Source organism: Cyclopterus lumpus, chromosome 16 (genome assembly GCF_009769545.1).
Source record: "Cyclopterus lumpus isolate fCycLum1 chromosome 16, fCycLum1.pri, whole genome shotgun sequence".
Classification (NCBI taxonomy): domain Eukaryota; kingdom Metazoa; phylum Chordata; class Actinopteri; order Perciformes; family Cyclopteridae; genus Cyclopterus; species Cyclopterus lumpus.
In genome coordinates, this window is record NC_046981.1 from 10,128,924 (window position 1) to 10,141,483 (window position 12,560).

The window sequence follows — 12,560 nt, forward strand, 5'->3', positions numbered from 1 at the left end:
TACTATAATAACGTGTTCAGGTTTCACAATGAAACGATGGTGAAGACAGGTGCAGCCAGTGTCGCATTTCCAGGTGTATTTAATTGTTCAGTTAATAATAGTTTTTCAAATGTTGAAATTAAACATTGTAATCGTATAACTTCACTTCAGGCTCCATAAATGTTCCAGATTTTGATGATGTTGTTCATATGGTCACAGTTAATTCATGCAATATTGTTGTGTGGATTTAATTTATTTTTTCTAATTACTGTGTTATATTTTGGTTGGGCCCTTATTGTGTTTCAACAAGATGTATCATTACTTGTATTGTCCTTATAAAGGCCGGTAACCATCTTATTCTTGATACCTTCCGGGCTCCGTGAATTGTTTTACAGGAAGTTACTTAAAATACTTAAATACTGAAAATCATTATGCATAAGAATGTACAGATATCTTCCATGGTCTGCCACGTCGTAATCAGTAAACCACCTCGAAGAGGGAGGGGGCAGGTAGAGAGTCACGTGGTCACACAGGTAGATGCTCTACAAAAACGATGAACGTTCAGCCATTACTCCGCGATGGTGACTGCGGGAGGCTTCACGTAAAATTCAACACGCGACAAAACTTGGATTTACGGACCTCACCTTTGCGCTCAGGTGTCAAAGTAAAGGTGTTTATACCTCGTGGCTCCCGCATGTGTCTCCTATCCGGCGTATCTTCAGTTACCGTCCTTTAGCCTACTTTTGTCCACCATTAGATTAGTTGGCTGTGTTTGTGCTCAGATGACGGCGCAGGTAGACTACCTGGTGGTGGTTTTCACCGCCACATCTGGCGCGAGCGGAGAGCTGCTGGGATCTGACGAGAAGGAGCTCGGCCAGTTGGTTTGGCAGCTGGTGGATGTAAAAAACAAAAAGGTAAAACGTATTAGCCGACTTCTTATTACACTTAGTTATTGTTATTCTAAAGCAGGTGTTGTAGTGGTAAATAAAGGAGTGGACAGATAAACAGGGCCACACGGAAATTGACTTATTAACAGGCATTTATAATAATTCTGATACTCGCATCTATGAGCTCCAAATAGGTGCTGAAGTTATTCACTATAATTAGAGGACATATATATTCTCCTCATGATGTCTCCATTGTAAAGTGTTTAAACAGACTTGTTGTTCTTCTATGTGATGATATTAATGCAGTAAAGGTCTATACTACCGACATGTAATGCTCTTGTAGCAGCCTACATATTGTGAGTTGCTATGGAGGCTTTTGTTTAAAGACTGACGTGTTTTTCTTCTTCTCTGAACCAGTTGGGCAAGGTGAATGAGCTCTTCATTAAACTGGACCTCTCAGACTTGACTGAGGAAAAAGAGGAGGAGGATGGGGTGGAGGAGAGCGTTGAAGAGGAGGATAGGTCCCCAGCAGATAATGTCTACACAGCTACAAGTCTTGAGACAGCATTAAACTTGGTAATAACCTTACTGAAGTCAGTAGATATCAGCACTTTTATTACATAGTTATTATCACTGCTGCCTGAGAATTGATTGTGAACTTTTGAATTTCTTTCCTAAATGTGTGGCGCCTGTTTTTGCAGTTTCATCTACAACTGACGAATGAGGTGAACAGCGCGGGCGCAGGCACGTCGGTGTGTTTGTGTACAGACGGGCCCCTTCATATCCGCCAAGTGATTCACCCCGAGGCCGCGAGCAAGGTGAGTGAGCTGGATGGGTGAACGCCTTGCAGCCAGGGCGGATTCTCCCTCTGAGCTGCAGGAACCTTCATTGCTCACATCGTCACAAAGGGATGTGCTGTGTCAGCCCTGTGCTCCTGGTTGAATTTAATGTTACGGAGAAAGAGACGCTCATGCAAACCTGTCTAATGACATACGCCCATGCACATACTTGTGCACATGAAACACCTGCACAATGAAGCTGATGAGGCTGTCTTAAACCTGTGTGAAGAGTTGCATAGAGATTAGTCTCCTGACCTGAGCAAACACCAATATGATGGCAATAAAACGGCAGCTGTCAATGGGCCTCGTGTTCACATCCGTTCTTTTAACTTCTTCCTCCTCCAGAACATCCTGGTCCCAGACTGTTTCTACTCTTTCTTTGACCTTCGGAAAGAGTTCAAGAAGCACTTCCCCACATCTGACCTCAAGGCTTTGAATGTACACATCATGGCAGAGTGTATCCTTTAATATGTCAGCGGTTTGCATCGCGTGTGCCAGTGAATGTCTGTGAACTAATACTGTATACACTTTAAATGTAATGCATTTAATGTTTAAGTGGTATTTGGACCGTTGATGGTTAATTATCTGCATGTTCAACTTGATCTCTTGAGCATACATCACTCAGAAACACACAACACATATTATAAGTTTATAAGCCACGGGGTGTTGGCTGCAAGACTAGAGGTTTTGAAATGCAAATAGGGAAACAATGGCAGCACCTTGCTCAGCTCTCAGTGAACGAGTGTGTGTTCAGCCAACAGGACAAACCTCACACACCCACTGGAACAGGATAAATAACGTCTGAGTTTCTCTTGCCTTGCTTGCTACTTTTTGTGTGCCTTCTTTTTCCTCCATTGTCACACCTTCTTATATACAACAAAGTGTTCTCTCTCTCCGAAGTGTTCAGACTGTTTAATGTATTTGGTTGATGTTCCTTGTTTGCTTTCCTTGACTGCCTCCTCCCCAGCTCTGACTATACCTGTTGATGTGCCCGCTATGTGGGACCCCTCAGCCACACAGGATCCGTCGGCCATATTGCCTCCAGAAATAGCAGTCCAGCAGGTCCAGACTATGGGCAGCATTGTCCTTGCACTGCTTTCTGAGCCATTTAGTGAGTACCATGTATGATTTTACACTAAAGTGAAACATTAGGGATTTGTTAGTTAGTTCAACATAAATGGCTTCTCTGTGTTTACGGGGCAGATAAGAAAAGTCTGCAACTTCAAAAGCACTCCTCAAATAATAATTACGGAAAATAGAGTATTTTGGTAAATAATTATTCATTTGAGTAATTTCTCAACCAAAAATGGCAATTATTTGATGGTCTCCGATTCTCCAATGTTAGGACGCGCTGCTTTGTTTGACTTACATTATTGTAAATTGAATATCTTTGGATTATGTCTTATTGGTTGGCCAAAACAAGACATTATTTGCTTTCAGTTTACTCCATTTCCCCCCATTTTATGACTTGGTCTATGCCAAACAATCAATCAATAGATATAGATAATAATTGGCCAAGTCATCCACAAGGAAATTAGCTGTGAGTTGCAGCCCTGAAGTGATTTGCTGTTCATGTTGATTTCTGTAAAAGGAACCCTAAATACCCATAAATACTTGAGGCCTTTATCATGTTGATTACAAAGTACTATAATTAGTTTAAGTTATGTGGCCTGATTTGTGATGCTTGTAATGCTTTCCCATTAGGCCACGCATTTTCTACCCAGGAAAGAGTTAGTGAGAAGTTTGAGACTGGCACTTGGTAAGTGAAGTTTGCTCAAGATAAACATTCTTTTAATTTTCTGCCTCTGAAATTAACTCAGTCCACTCCTGCTGTGCTAATAACTCTCTCTCTCTCTCTGTGTGTGTGTGTGTGTGTGTGTGTGTGTGTGTGTGTGTGTGTGTGTGTGTGTGTGTGTGTGTGTGTGTGTGTGTGTGTGTGTGTGTGTGTGTGTGTGTGTGTGTGTAGCAGTAAGATGGAGAAAGTGTGTGACAACACAGTCATCAGAGCTAGAGGGTTGCCATGGCAGTCTTCTGACCAGGACATTGCTCGATTCTTCAGAGGACTCAACATCGCCAAGTATGTTGTAGCTATATATTAACGGCACTCTCACTCATGAAGGATTAGTATTGATCGGTCAATATGATATATACTGAAACCTGTTGTTGACATAAGGTTTAGCGTCCTCTGTAATTCTGTGTACGTTGTGTTGTATAGAGGAGGGGCAGCATTGTGTCTTAATGCTCAGGGGAGACGGAACGGAGAAGCTCTCGTTCGTTTTGTCAGTGAAGAACACAGAGACCTGGCGCTGCAGAGACACAAACACCACATGGGCAACAGATACATAGAGGTAACCCGTCTGAAACCTACTCGTTGTTATTGGTTCAGGGAATCGGCCTCACTGAACCTATTCTAATCACTTATGTGGTTTCCATGTTTTCATTGCAGCTACACGTGAAGTGACAATAATTCCTTGTTTCTGTCTTGTTCTCTTCTAATGGCAGGTTTACAAAGCTTCAGGAGAGGACTTCCTGAAGATAGCAGGAGGTGAGCAGATATAACCATGTATGCTATATAGTATTTGACCTCATCAGCAGTAAACCTAGGCTTTAAGTAAAATTAAGTTTGATGTTTTGTGCCCAATATAATTTGACCAAATTAAGTCCTGAGGCTCTTTGGTGGTGCTGCTCTGGTTTGAGGGGGAATTTTCTGTTGTGAGAACAATTAATTATTGAATAACAATGATTAGAAACACAACCATGTCCTGCGGTTTGGTTTCGTGCATGTGTTTTGTATTGATGTATTTGTGGATATTACAGGATCTGAACATATTGCAGCACCCTAAATACATTTCCAAAATAAAATAATTTTAGAAATGTGGAAATTCTATGTCCATAAAAAATCATAAAAAACATACAGAATAATTTAGCAGTTGTGACCAAACCTCAGTGATAACATCATCATAAAAATGATTAATTATAGACTATGACTGCCAATGAAATAATGCCATTGACGGTGCTGCTCAAGGAAGGAAAACTTAATGCTGTCTTAATCTGCAGTGTGATCATTTCTATATTTCTATACTTGTGATGAAATAGGTGTGTGTGTGTCCTTGTGTGCGCCAGGTACCTCCAATGAGGTAGCAATGTTCCTGTCCCGTGAGGACCAGATCATAGTGAGGATGCGAGGTCTTCCTTTCACCGCCACACACGAGCAGGTGCTCACCTTCTTCTCCCCGGAGGAAGACCTCAAAGAGACATGTCCGGTCAGCGGAGGGAAAGATGGCATCCTATTTGTTCGCTATCCAGACGGCCGTCCCACTGGCGATGCCTTTGTTTTATTTGCCTGTGAGGAACACACCCAGTGTGCACTGAGGAAACACAAAGAAATCCTTGGGAGAAGATATATTGAGCTGTTCAAAAGTACAGCAGCAGAGGTCCAACAGGTAGGTCAGGGTGTCTGTCTGCATGTGGGTGAGCTTCTTTGTGCAGTGTGTATTATGCAAAGTGAATATTTGTGTGTGTGTTCATTTTTAGCTTTTAGAAAGGCTTCTATATGTGTTCATTTATTTATTTTAATTGATATTTGTTGAATTATGTGTTTGTTTATGTGTGCACGCAGACAGTGTGAGAGTATGTGGGTGTGTTTCTTTTAGGGTTTATGGGGGGGGGCTGCATAGCAACTTATCTTTGCATGCTGATAAGCTCACAGCCCTCAATCATATCTATACAGACGCTCTCATGTATGACAGACTAAGGAGTTTTATTGCTCCTCCTGGGAAAATACAAACAAACACGCTATAAACTGACGTTTCAACGCATATTTCAATTGGTGTGCTAAAAGTTGGCATATGCTGCATGTGTCTTGTACACACTGTCTTGATTTTTGCATTGTAATTATTGATAGCAAGTATGTATTATGGTGTTTGAAAGTAGTCTTTTAAATAAAAAAAAGTATTATCAGCAAAAGGGGAGAAAGTCTTTCCTGAATTAGACTCAGTTTGAATCTGTTCTGCGTCCTTGACTGTCTTTGCGGCAGGCATGGTATGTCATTTGTAACTGTGTGTTTTAGGTGTTGAACCGGTACTCCTCGGCTCCTCTGATCTCAGTGGCCCCTGCCCCCCTGGTATCAATGCTGCCCGCAGTGTCTCTCCTGCCCCCTCCTGGTAGTGTGCGGGACTGCCTGAGGCTGAGGGGGCTGCCATACACAGCGAGCATAGAGGACATTCTCACCTTCCTGGGCGAGTTTACACACGATATCAGACCACATGGTGTGCACATGGTCCTCAACCAGCAGGTACAGGCAATAACTGCACTGACACACCCATGGACTCACATGCTTTCTGACACAAAGCTGCAGAGTAATTTCTGACTGTCTCTGTTTCCAGGCTCGTCCATCAGGTGACTGCTTCATCCAGCTGACCTCAGCTGAGCGGTCTATTCAGGCCTCACAGCGGCTCCACAAGCATATAATGTCCAGCCAGCGTGGGGCCAACAGCCGCTATGTGGAGGTGTTCCCCTGCAGCACAGAGGAGATGGGCCTGGTGCTGATGGGAGGCTCGCTCTCACACACACATACACATGCACACATCCGGAGCAGGAGTGGGACAGGGCTCAGCCCGCCGCCATGTAAGTCCAGACGTAAGTGCTGCTGGGAGCTGGGGGTGCTTCGGGACTGCAGGGTAGGTGGGCTCCTGCCGTGGGGGGCAGGGTTTCTGGGTTTTCTCCAATCTAGTACTGTGAGATGTATGGGGACAGCTGATCTGACCCGGAAGATTCAAAACTGTGTCTGTGTGTGTGTGTGTGTGTGTGTGTGTGTGTGTGTGTGTGTGTGGTACCCCTTTGTAATTTAGTGTGATTTAAATTATCTGCATGCACTGAGAAACCCCACATGTTAATTGTGTATTCTCCCCTTTCACCTGTGTTCACATATTGTGGTTGTAGTTTATCTTTTGTCAGCGGCATGTTTGTTACTCATTCTTAATTTGACCATTTTACCAATTCTTGATCATAAAGAACTGACAGGGTTGGAAAAGTGTAAGCAAGTCATCTAGTCTACAATTTGTCATAACGGCTTACAACTCTCCAGCCTTATCAGATGTGTAGTGGTGTTTGTGGGATTTAGCCTCAGTAGACCTGCGCACCTCAGGTGTGTGTGCCTCCTGTGCTTGTCCAATCAGTGGAGCTGTTGGGAAGGTGGGCAGAGCTGACCGCTGGTGTATAGAAATGTTCTTTGTTCTCCGTGTCTGTAGTCCTTCACCATAAATGTTCACTGGTGTGCTCCCCTAATTTTCAAAAAAGGAATGTTTGTGAATTCTTTTGATGTGAAATGATCCGATATTAGCACAAGTGAAAAGTACACAACACAGGGCTTCAAGTCAAGACCTGTTCGGTTGGTAGTGAGGACATGATACAACGTTTCTATGGTCTTGAGCAGAACATGTCAAGTTGACACACGTGCTGAGTTATGCTGGTCATTGTTTGCACGTTTGCATGAGCGCCTCTCTCAGAAACAAACAATGACCAGACTTCACCATCATGACTCTCTATTTCTGTTAGGTTTTTGTCTTTTTGTAAGTATTTCGTCTCTCCTTCTGTACTTTCATCTCCAGGTTTATCTCCACCATCCTACTCCTTCGGCCCTGTTCCACCTGTCATGTCTGCAGAGGCAGCTGCTGCCCTCTACCCTCCCATTGGTCAGATGTTGCTGGCGCCACGCCACCTGCCACCAGGACACGCCTACTACCCCGCCTCAGCTCAGCTATACATGAACTACGCGGCCTACTATCCCAGGTAAAATTATATATAATTTCTATGGTTACAGATGAACAGAAAACAGACACATTTAATACTATTGTTTATTGTCTTTCTGCATAATTATATCACGATTTTTCAAACATGAATGAATAAATGATAAGATACATTTTTACCGAGATCACAGCATTAGGTGTAACATGCAGATATAATGCAGATACAGATATATTGGAAATAACAGGATTTGGTTCAAAACCAAAATATTTTAACCATAGTTATGCTCAAGTAATGACACCACAAAAATGTCAAATGACACTTTCAAATCAGACGTGCTTGAAAATTCCCTTAACATGGAAATTAACCACTTCCGGACTATTATAGAAAGATTCAGGAGCTAACTGGCTTCTACCTCTAAGCCTGTCAGACAATGTTTACTTCCAGGCTGAGTAAGCAAATAATAACCGGTATCGTTTACATTTTCTGAACCTTCTGTTTGCATAAGTATGTTTATGTTAACGTGAAGAACATAAGTGTACTAAAGTTTCAAGAAATTGTATCTAATATTATGCGTTGGTGCTGTCTGAAATTGTGGTGAAAACACACAAATAATGTCAAAAGCTGCTTTGCAAAGCCATTTGTTTGGAATGCAATAACTACATAATTATTTTAGTTTAGTTTAATTTGTGTTCATATCTACTGAAACCTACTCTCAATGTGGAAAATGAGGAGCAGTTTAGTTTCAAATGCCTCTCTTCAAGGACAAAAGGGTGGGACAAGGGTAGTTAATAACTGAACACATATCAGAGGACTTTATACACTTTAGTGACCTGTTTCTCCTTGGTCAGCCCTGTCATTGAGAAAACGTATATAGGCGACGCCCAAAGTTAGTACAGTCTTGTGATATGTGTGCGTTTTGTTTGCTGAGAAACATGCAGCCTTCAAATCCTTCTTTTGATATATTTTTACGATAACCGTCTGTCTGTACATTTTCTCTTGTCTTTCTCCAGTCCACCTGGCTCACCTACCGTAGGTTTCTTCCCCTCCCCCGCCTCCCTGTCCTCCCCAGGGGGGTTGATGCGCATGCCAGGTCTGACCTACAACGGCAACGGAGTTAAAGACCTCATCAGTGCAATGCAGGGATACCAGGTAAGAAACACTTCTCTATAAATGAACCTCAATGCTTTGTAATCTTTATTAATATAGTTAATAATACATTCAAATCCTGTGTGCCTTCCGAGATCAGTATTCAAATGTCTTTCTGTTGTGGGTGTGTTATTGTCAGGCATCCACTGTTTGCCCAGAGGCCATCAAACTAGTTTATCCTGTCTCCTCTCCCTTTTCTGTCACACATGCTCTGCTTGCTTAGACTTGAATTGGAGGAGCTGCAGGTCTTACTTAAACCTGGAGGAGACTGAAGAACCCCAGGGATATGATCAACAATAGTTTATACTAAATTAAGAGACAAACTTGATCACTCAAAGTTTGTTCTCGCTGAATGTGCAGTATGTTTCTCCCATTAACAAACTCCTCTTTCATTCTCATGCTAGAGTTTACAGGTCCATGTGCCCTCTAGGTTAGTGTCTATGGTTGCTTGTCACTCAGCTCCCTGTCTCTGTTATTCCTCCCCCTTCATCACACCACAGTATGCCCCCGAGGATGCTCTCATGCACGCCCATGGGCCTATGCACGCTCACGACCCGACCGGGACATTGCTTACGCAGCCCAAAGAATGGGTGTGTATTTAAGGTGTCTGAGGCAGGTGGCAGGTAAGGATTGGCTGATGGTTCAGTGAGGGGATTGAGTTTAGATGGTGGTTGTAGCTTTGGCTTGGGTCTTGACTGGTGATCAGGGGTTACAGGGCTCAACACAACAGCAACATTTCCTCTGTAGACAGGGAATTTTCCACTAACCACACACATCGGCAATAATGGACACAATTTTGATTTGTTTGAGTGGTTAGAGGAAACTTCTTGGATCTTAATCGGCCCTTGGGTTTTGTATTTCATTGTTTGGCTTTTTATGGCAGTGTGCTTTATCTAATACTGGCTACTACATTTTTCTCCTCCAAAACAAGTTATGTATGGGCTACAGCAATAGCCAAGAGGGCTAATTGACAGTTCCCTAAGCCTCCCCTCTTATAAGTGATGGTCCCATCATAGTTTAGCAACCGTAAAACAAAGAAAAAGCTTTGGATTTCTCCACATGCCATCACGGTGGGAATAGATCGCTAAAAAAAGCTGCACTCTGTAGCTGTATTCCCAGTCTCTGCTAGCGTTGTGAGTGAACGGTTACTATGGCCGAACAAACAAAAAACGAGTGATGACGACAGACGCTGAAACGTTAAAAAAATAAAATTAAAACAGTTTGAATCTAAAGACACACCTACAATGTCAAAGGTGCTGCTAAAGAGAACAACAAACAAAGAGATTGTAACTTTATGTGGTAAAGTTGCCGCAGTTATTATAATGGTAAGTTTTACAGGCGTAGCAACAGTAAGTAAGGGGGCGGGGCTTGGCAAGTGGTCAATAGGTGGTGTAGTGAAATAATAGGTTACAACAGGTGCAGACTTCAGGTGGCTGAGAAGGTGATGGGTAATATAGGGTGCTGGTGGAAGGGTCCTGTGTTTGATGCTGTTACGCTGGAATAATATTCCTCTCTCTTCCTTACTCCAAGCTTTTCTTCCTCTCCCCCTCCAGAGTCCCGCGGAGTCTGTGTCTCTCCTGAGCAGCCGTCTGATTGGTCAGTCCAGCGGAGGAGATGCTGCTCTCATGTCCCTCCCCGCTCTTATGACCAAGCCGGTGGGGTCGTACCTGGACCTGGCCCTGCTGTAAGGTCACACATTTACAAAGGTCATGTGACAATTTGATAAATGTCAAAGATTTGTAATGTATTGTTAGGTTTTTAAATAGTCTTTTAGATGTGTTATTTATATCTTTAAGAACAGAAATTAATGTATTTTATACCCAAATCATTGTGGCCTTAGCCAAAATAGCAATTTTTGTTTTATATTGCACATTGTGTATTTTAAAAGCTTTATAGAGGTTTTTTTTTTTACATGTTATGATATTATAATCGCTATGATATATTTGCTAGCCAAACTAGAGAAGAATGACTGTGAAGAATGAAAGTATGTGTGAGTGTGTTTTGGTGTGAAAGAGATGAAAATGAGTATTATGCATGGCTGTGTTGATTCGTCTTAATACTCCATCTGTTTATGCAATACATTTTATATGTTTATACATGTTTGATACAGTACACAGTTATTGTATTGGAAGCTTTAGTGCATGAAGAAGTTAGTAGTAAAACTTTAAGATGTTTACATAATGCCAAATATCAATGCACTGCTAATCAATTAGACAACTAATGAATATAATAGCAGTATCTTTGAATGATAACATGTATGTTACACTGTGAGCTTGTCAGATAGTCTGATCCTTGCACCAGGCCTCACTTACAAAAATGTGACATCTCACACTCATTAGCCTCCTCTTTTCCTTCTTATGTACCCTATATGGGTCTGTTTCCATGTTGTGTTATGCCAATGTTGTCTTGCCCTTTGCGTTCGACTCACATTTGAATGGAGGACAGTCCAAGTTCTCTGTAATATAACCACAGGGTTGCAATCTTCAAGAGGACTCATGTCACAAGCTCTCATCTTATTGAGTGAATCTCAGAAGCCAGAGGTAAATTCTGAAGATTTTAAAACAGGCTTTACTCAGAAAAGACAGCAAGGATGCATCAGTCCATCACACTTCCCTTGTCTTCTTTCCACTATCTACGCTAATGTCGGGGGATACAACGGAGCAAACGGGTTTCCCTGAAGAAAACCCTTCCCAATTTCTCTTAGTCACGAAATCATTTGGAGAGTAGACGGAAAGTTGAGGAGGAAAGGAAATGAAGGACAACTCTGACATGTATCTTGTGAATTTAATTGCCATTTGTGACCTGCAAAGTTGCTGTTTGGGCTCCATGTTGCTGCACACATTTAAACTCCTGCTTGTCCTGAGCAATGCTGAAACAACAATAAACACAACATGTGAAGTCTGCCCGCTTTCAGGTGTTTCATTTCACTATTTTGCTTCACTTCACTTCACTGTGTACTTATTCTGGGAGGAGCACAAACACACAGGTGGAGTTGTCTGATGACAGAATGTTGCTGAAGGCAAAACGGTGGGAACTCCCTCTCGCTGTCCTCAGTGATTACATCTACGATTCTCACACACACACACACACACACACACACACACACACACATGGTAAAGAAACTATTGTCACTCAGACACACTAAACACATTATCTGAGAGGATGGCCCTTTTTTAATAGGGTGGAAAAGTGAAGAATAGGGACTGCAGGAAAGGGGGAAGAGAAAAGGAAGGCATTGAAAACCAAGCCAGACCCCCTCAGGGCGGATTTGGCATTGTGTAATACAATCTTGTGCACCCCACCCTTTTAAAACACACTCACTCATTCTCCCACTGACAAAAACACTGCTTCAACCAGCATAGCAACACCATTTGTATATATGCAACAAAGGCCAAAATACCTTTTGTTTCTTTAACTTTTATCACCTCCATGATGGAGTTTGGTAGGAAAATTACAGTTGGACAAATGCGGTGTGATTATACAAGAAGTTATAATTTTACCATGTATCAGTGTTAACCCTGACACAGTTTTAGCTTATAGTTAAAAGAAGTAGTTTAAAATTACAATTTGCACAAATTAGAGCTCAGGATATTACGGATATATGATTGAATTCGTCATATTTGTGTCATGCACATATCGTGCCCAATCCTCATGGGTTTATAAGACACCAAAGATAAAGCTACAGTGGTTAAACATTTTATTCAATTACAATATTGGTCTTTGGTCTTGGTCTTGATTAAAATGCTCTGCCTTCTTTCCCAGGTTTGGCAAATCAAATCTGCTACAAGAAAGGTTCCCTATCTGAAGCACAACTCCAGTTTTTCATTGTCGCCCAGTTGAAATAAATAGATATCAATGAAGGTAATTTAACTAGAGACTACATCCATTTTGAGAGTAAATTAAAGTAATTTGGACTATTTGGACTATTTGGATACTAGGGACTGTTTTTAAAAGTGCTATA

General features: G+C 42.0%; 1 protein-coding gene across 2 annotated transcripts; it reads left to right on the plus strand.

Moving 5' to 3' along the window:
- Window positions 1-558: 558 nt before the first annotated feature.
- On the plus strand, window positions 559-11,502 carry esrp1 (epithelial splicing regulatory protein 1). 2 transcript variants are annotated; one of them, XM_034554210.1, is made up of 16 exons: window positions 559-893; window positions 1,284-1,442; window positions 1,568-1,684; window positions 2,051-2,162; window positions 2,673-2,816; window positions 3,410-3,464; window positions 3,672-3,782; window positions 3,921-4,053; window positions 4,208-4,250; window positions 4,829-5,148; window positions 5,775-5,999; window positions 6,091-6,343; window positions 7,315-7,495; window positions 8,464-8,602; window positions 9,100-9,222; window positions 10,153-11,502. In XM_034554210.1, the coding sequence occupies exons 1-15, from the start codon at window positions 762-764 to the stop codon at window positions 9,199-9,201; spliced, it is 2,226 nt and encodes a 741-aa protein (XP_034410101.1). In that variant the 5' UTR covers window positions 559-761; the 3' UTR covers window positions 9,202-9,222; window positions 10,153-11,502. The 2 variants fall into 2 exon arrangements, with proteins under 2 accessions (XP_034410101.1, XP_034410102.1); XM_034554211.1 differs by having other exon boundaries at window positions 6,091-6,331.
- The last annotated feature ends 1,058 nt before the right edge of the window (window positions 11,503-12,560 follow it).

What these genes read in the sequence shown, in the direction of transcription:
- esrp1 (XM_034554210.1), top strand. Translation starts at nt 762, where the DNA reads ATGACGGCGCAGGTAGACTACCTGGTGGTGGTTTTCACCGCCACATCT. An exon ending in TGGGCAACAGATACATAGAG is followed by an intron (nt 4,054 to 4,207) that starts GTAACCCGTCTG and finishes TTCTAATGGCAG; the next exon opens with GTTTACAAAGCTTCAGGAGA. An exon ending in GTGCAATGCAGGGATACCAG is followed by an intron (nt 8,603 to 9,099) that starts GTAAGAAACACT and finishes ATCACACCACAG; the next exon opens with TATGCCCCCGAGGATGCTCT.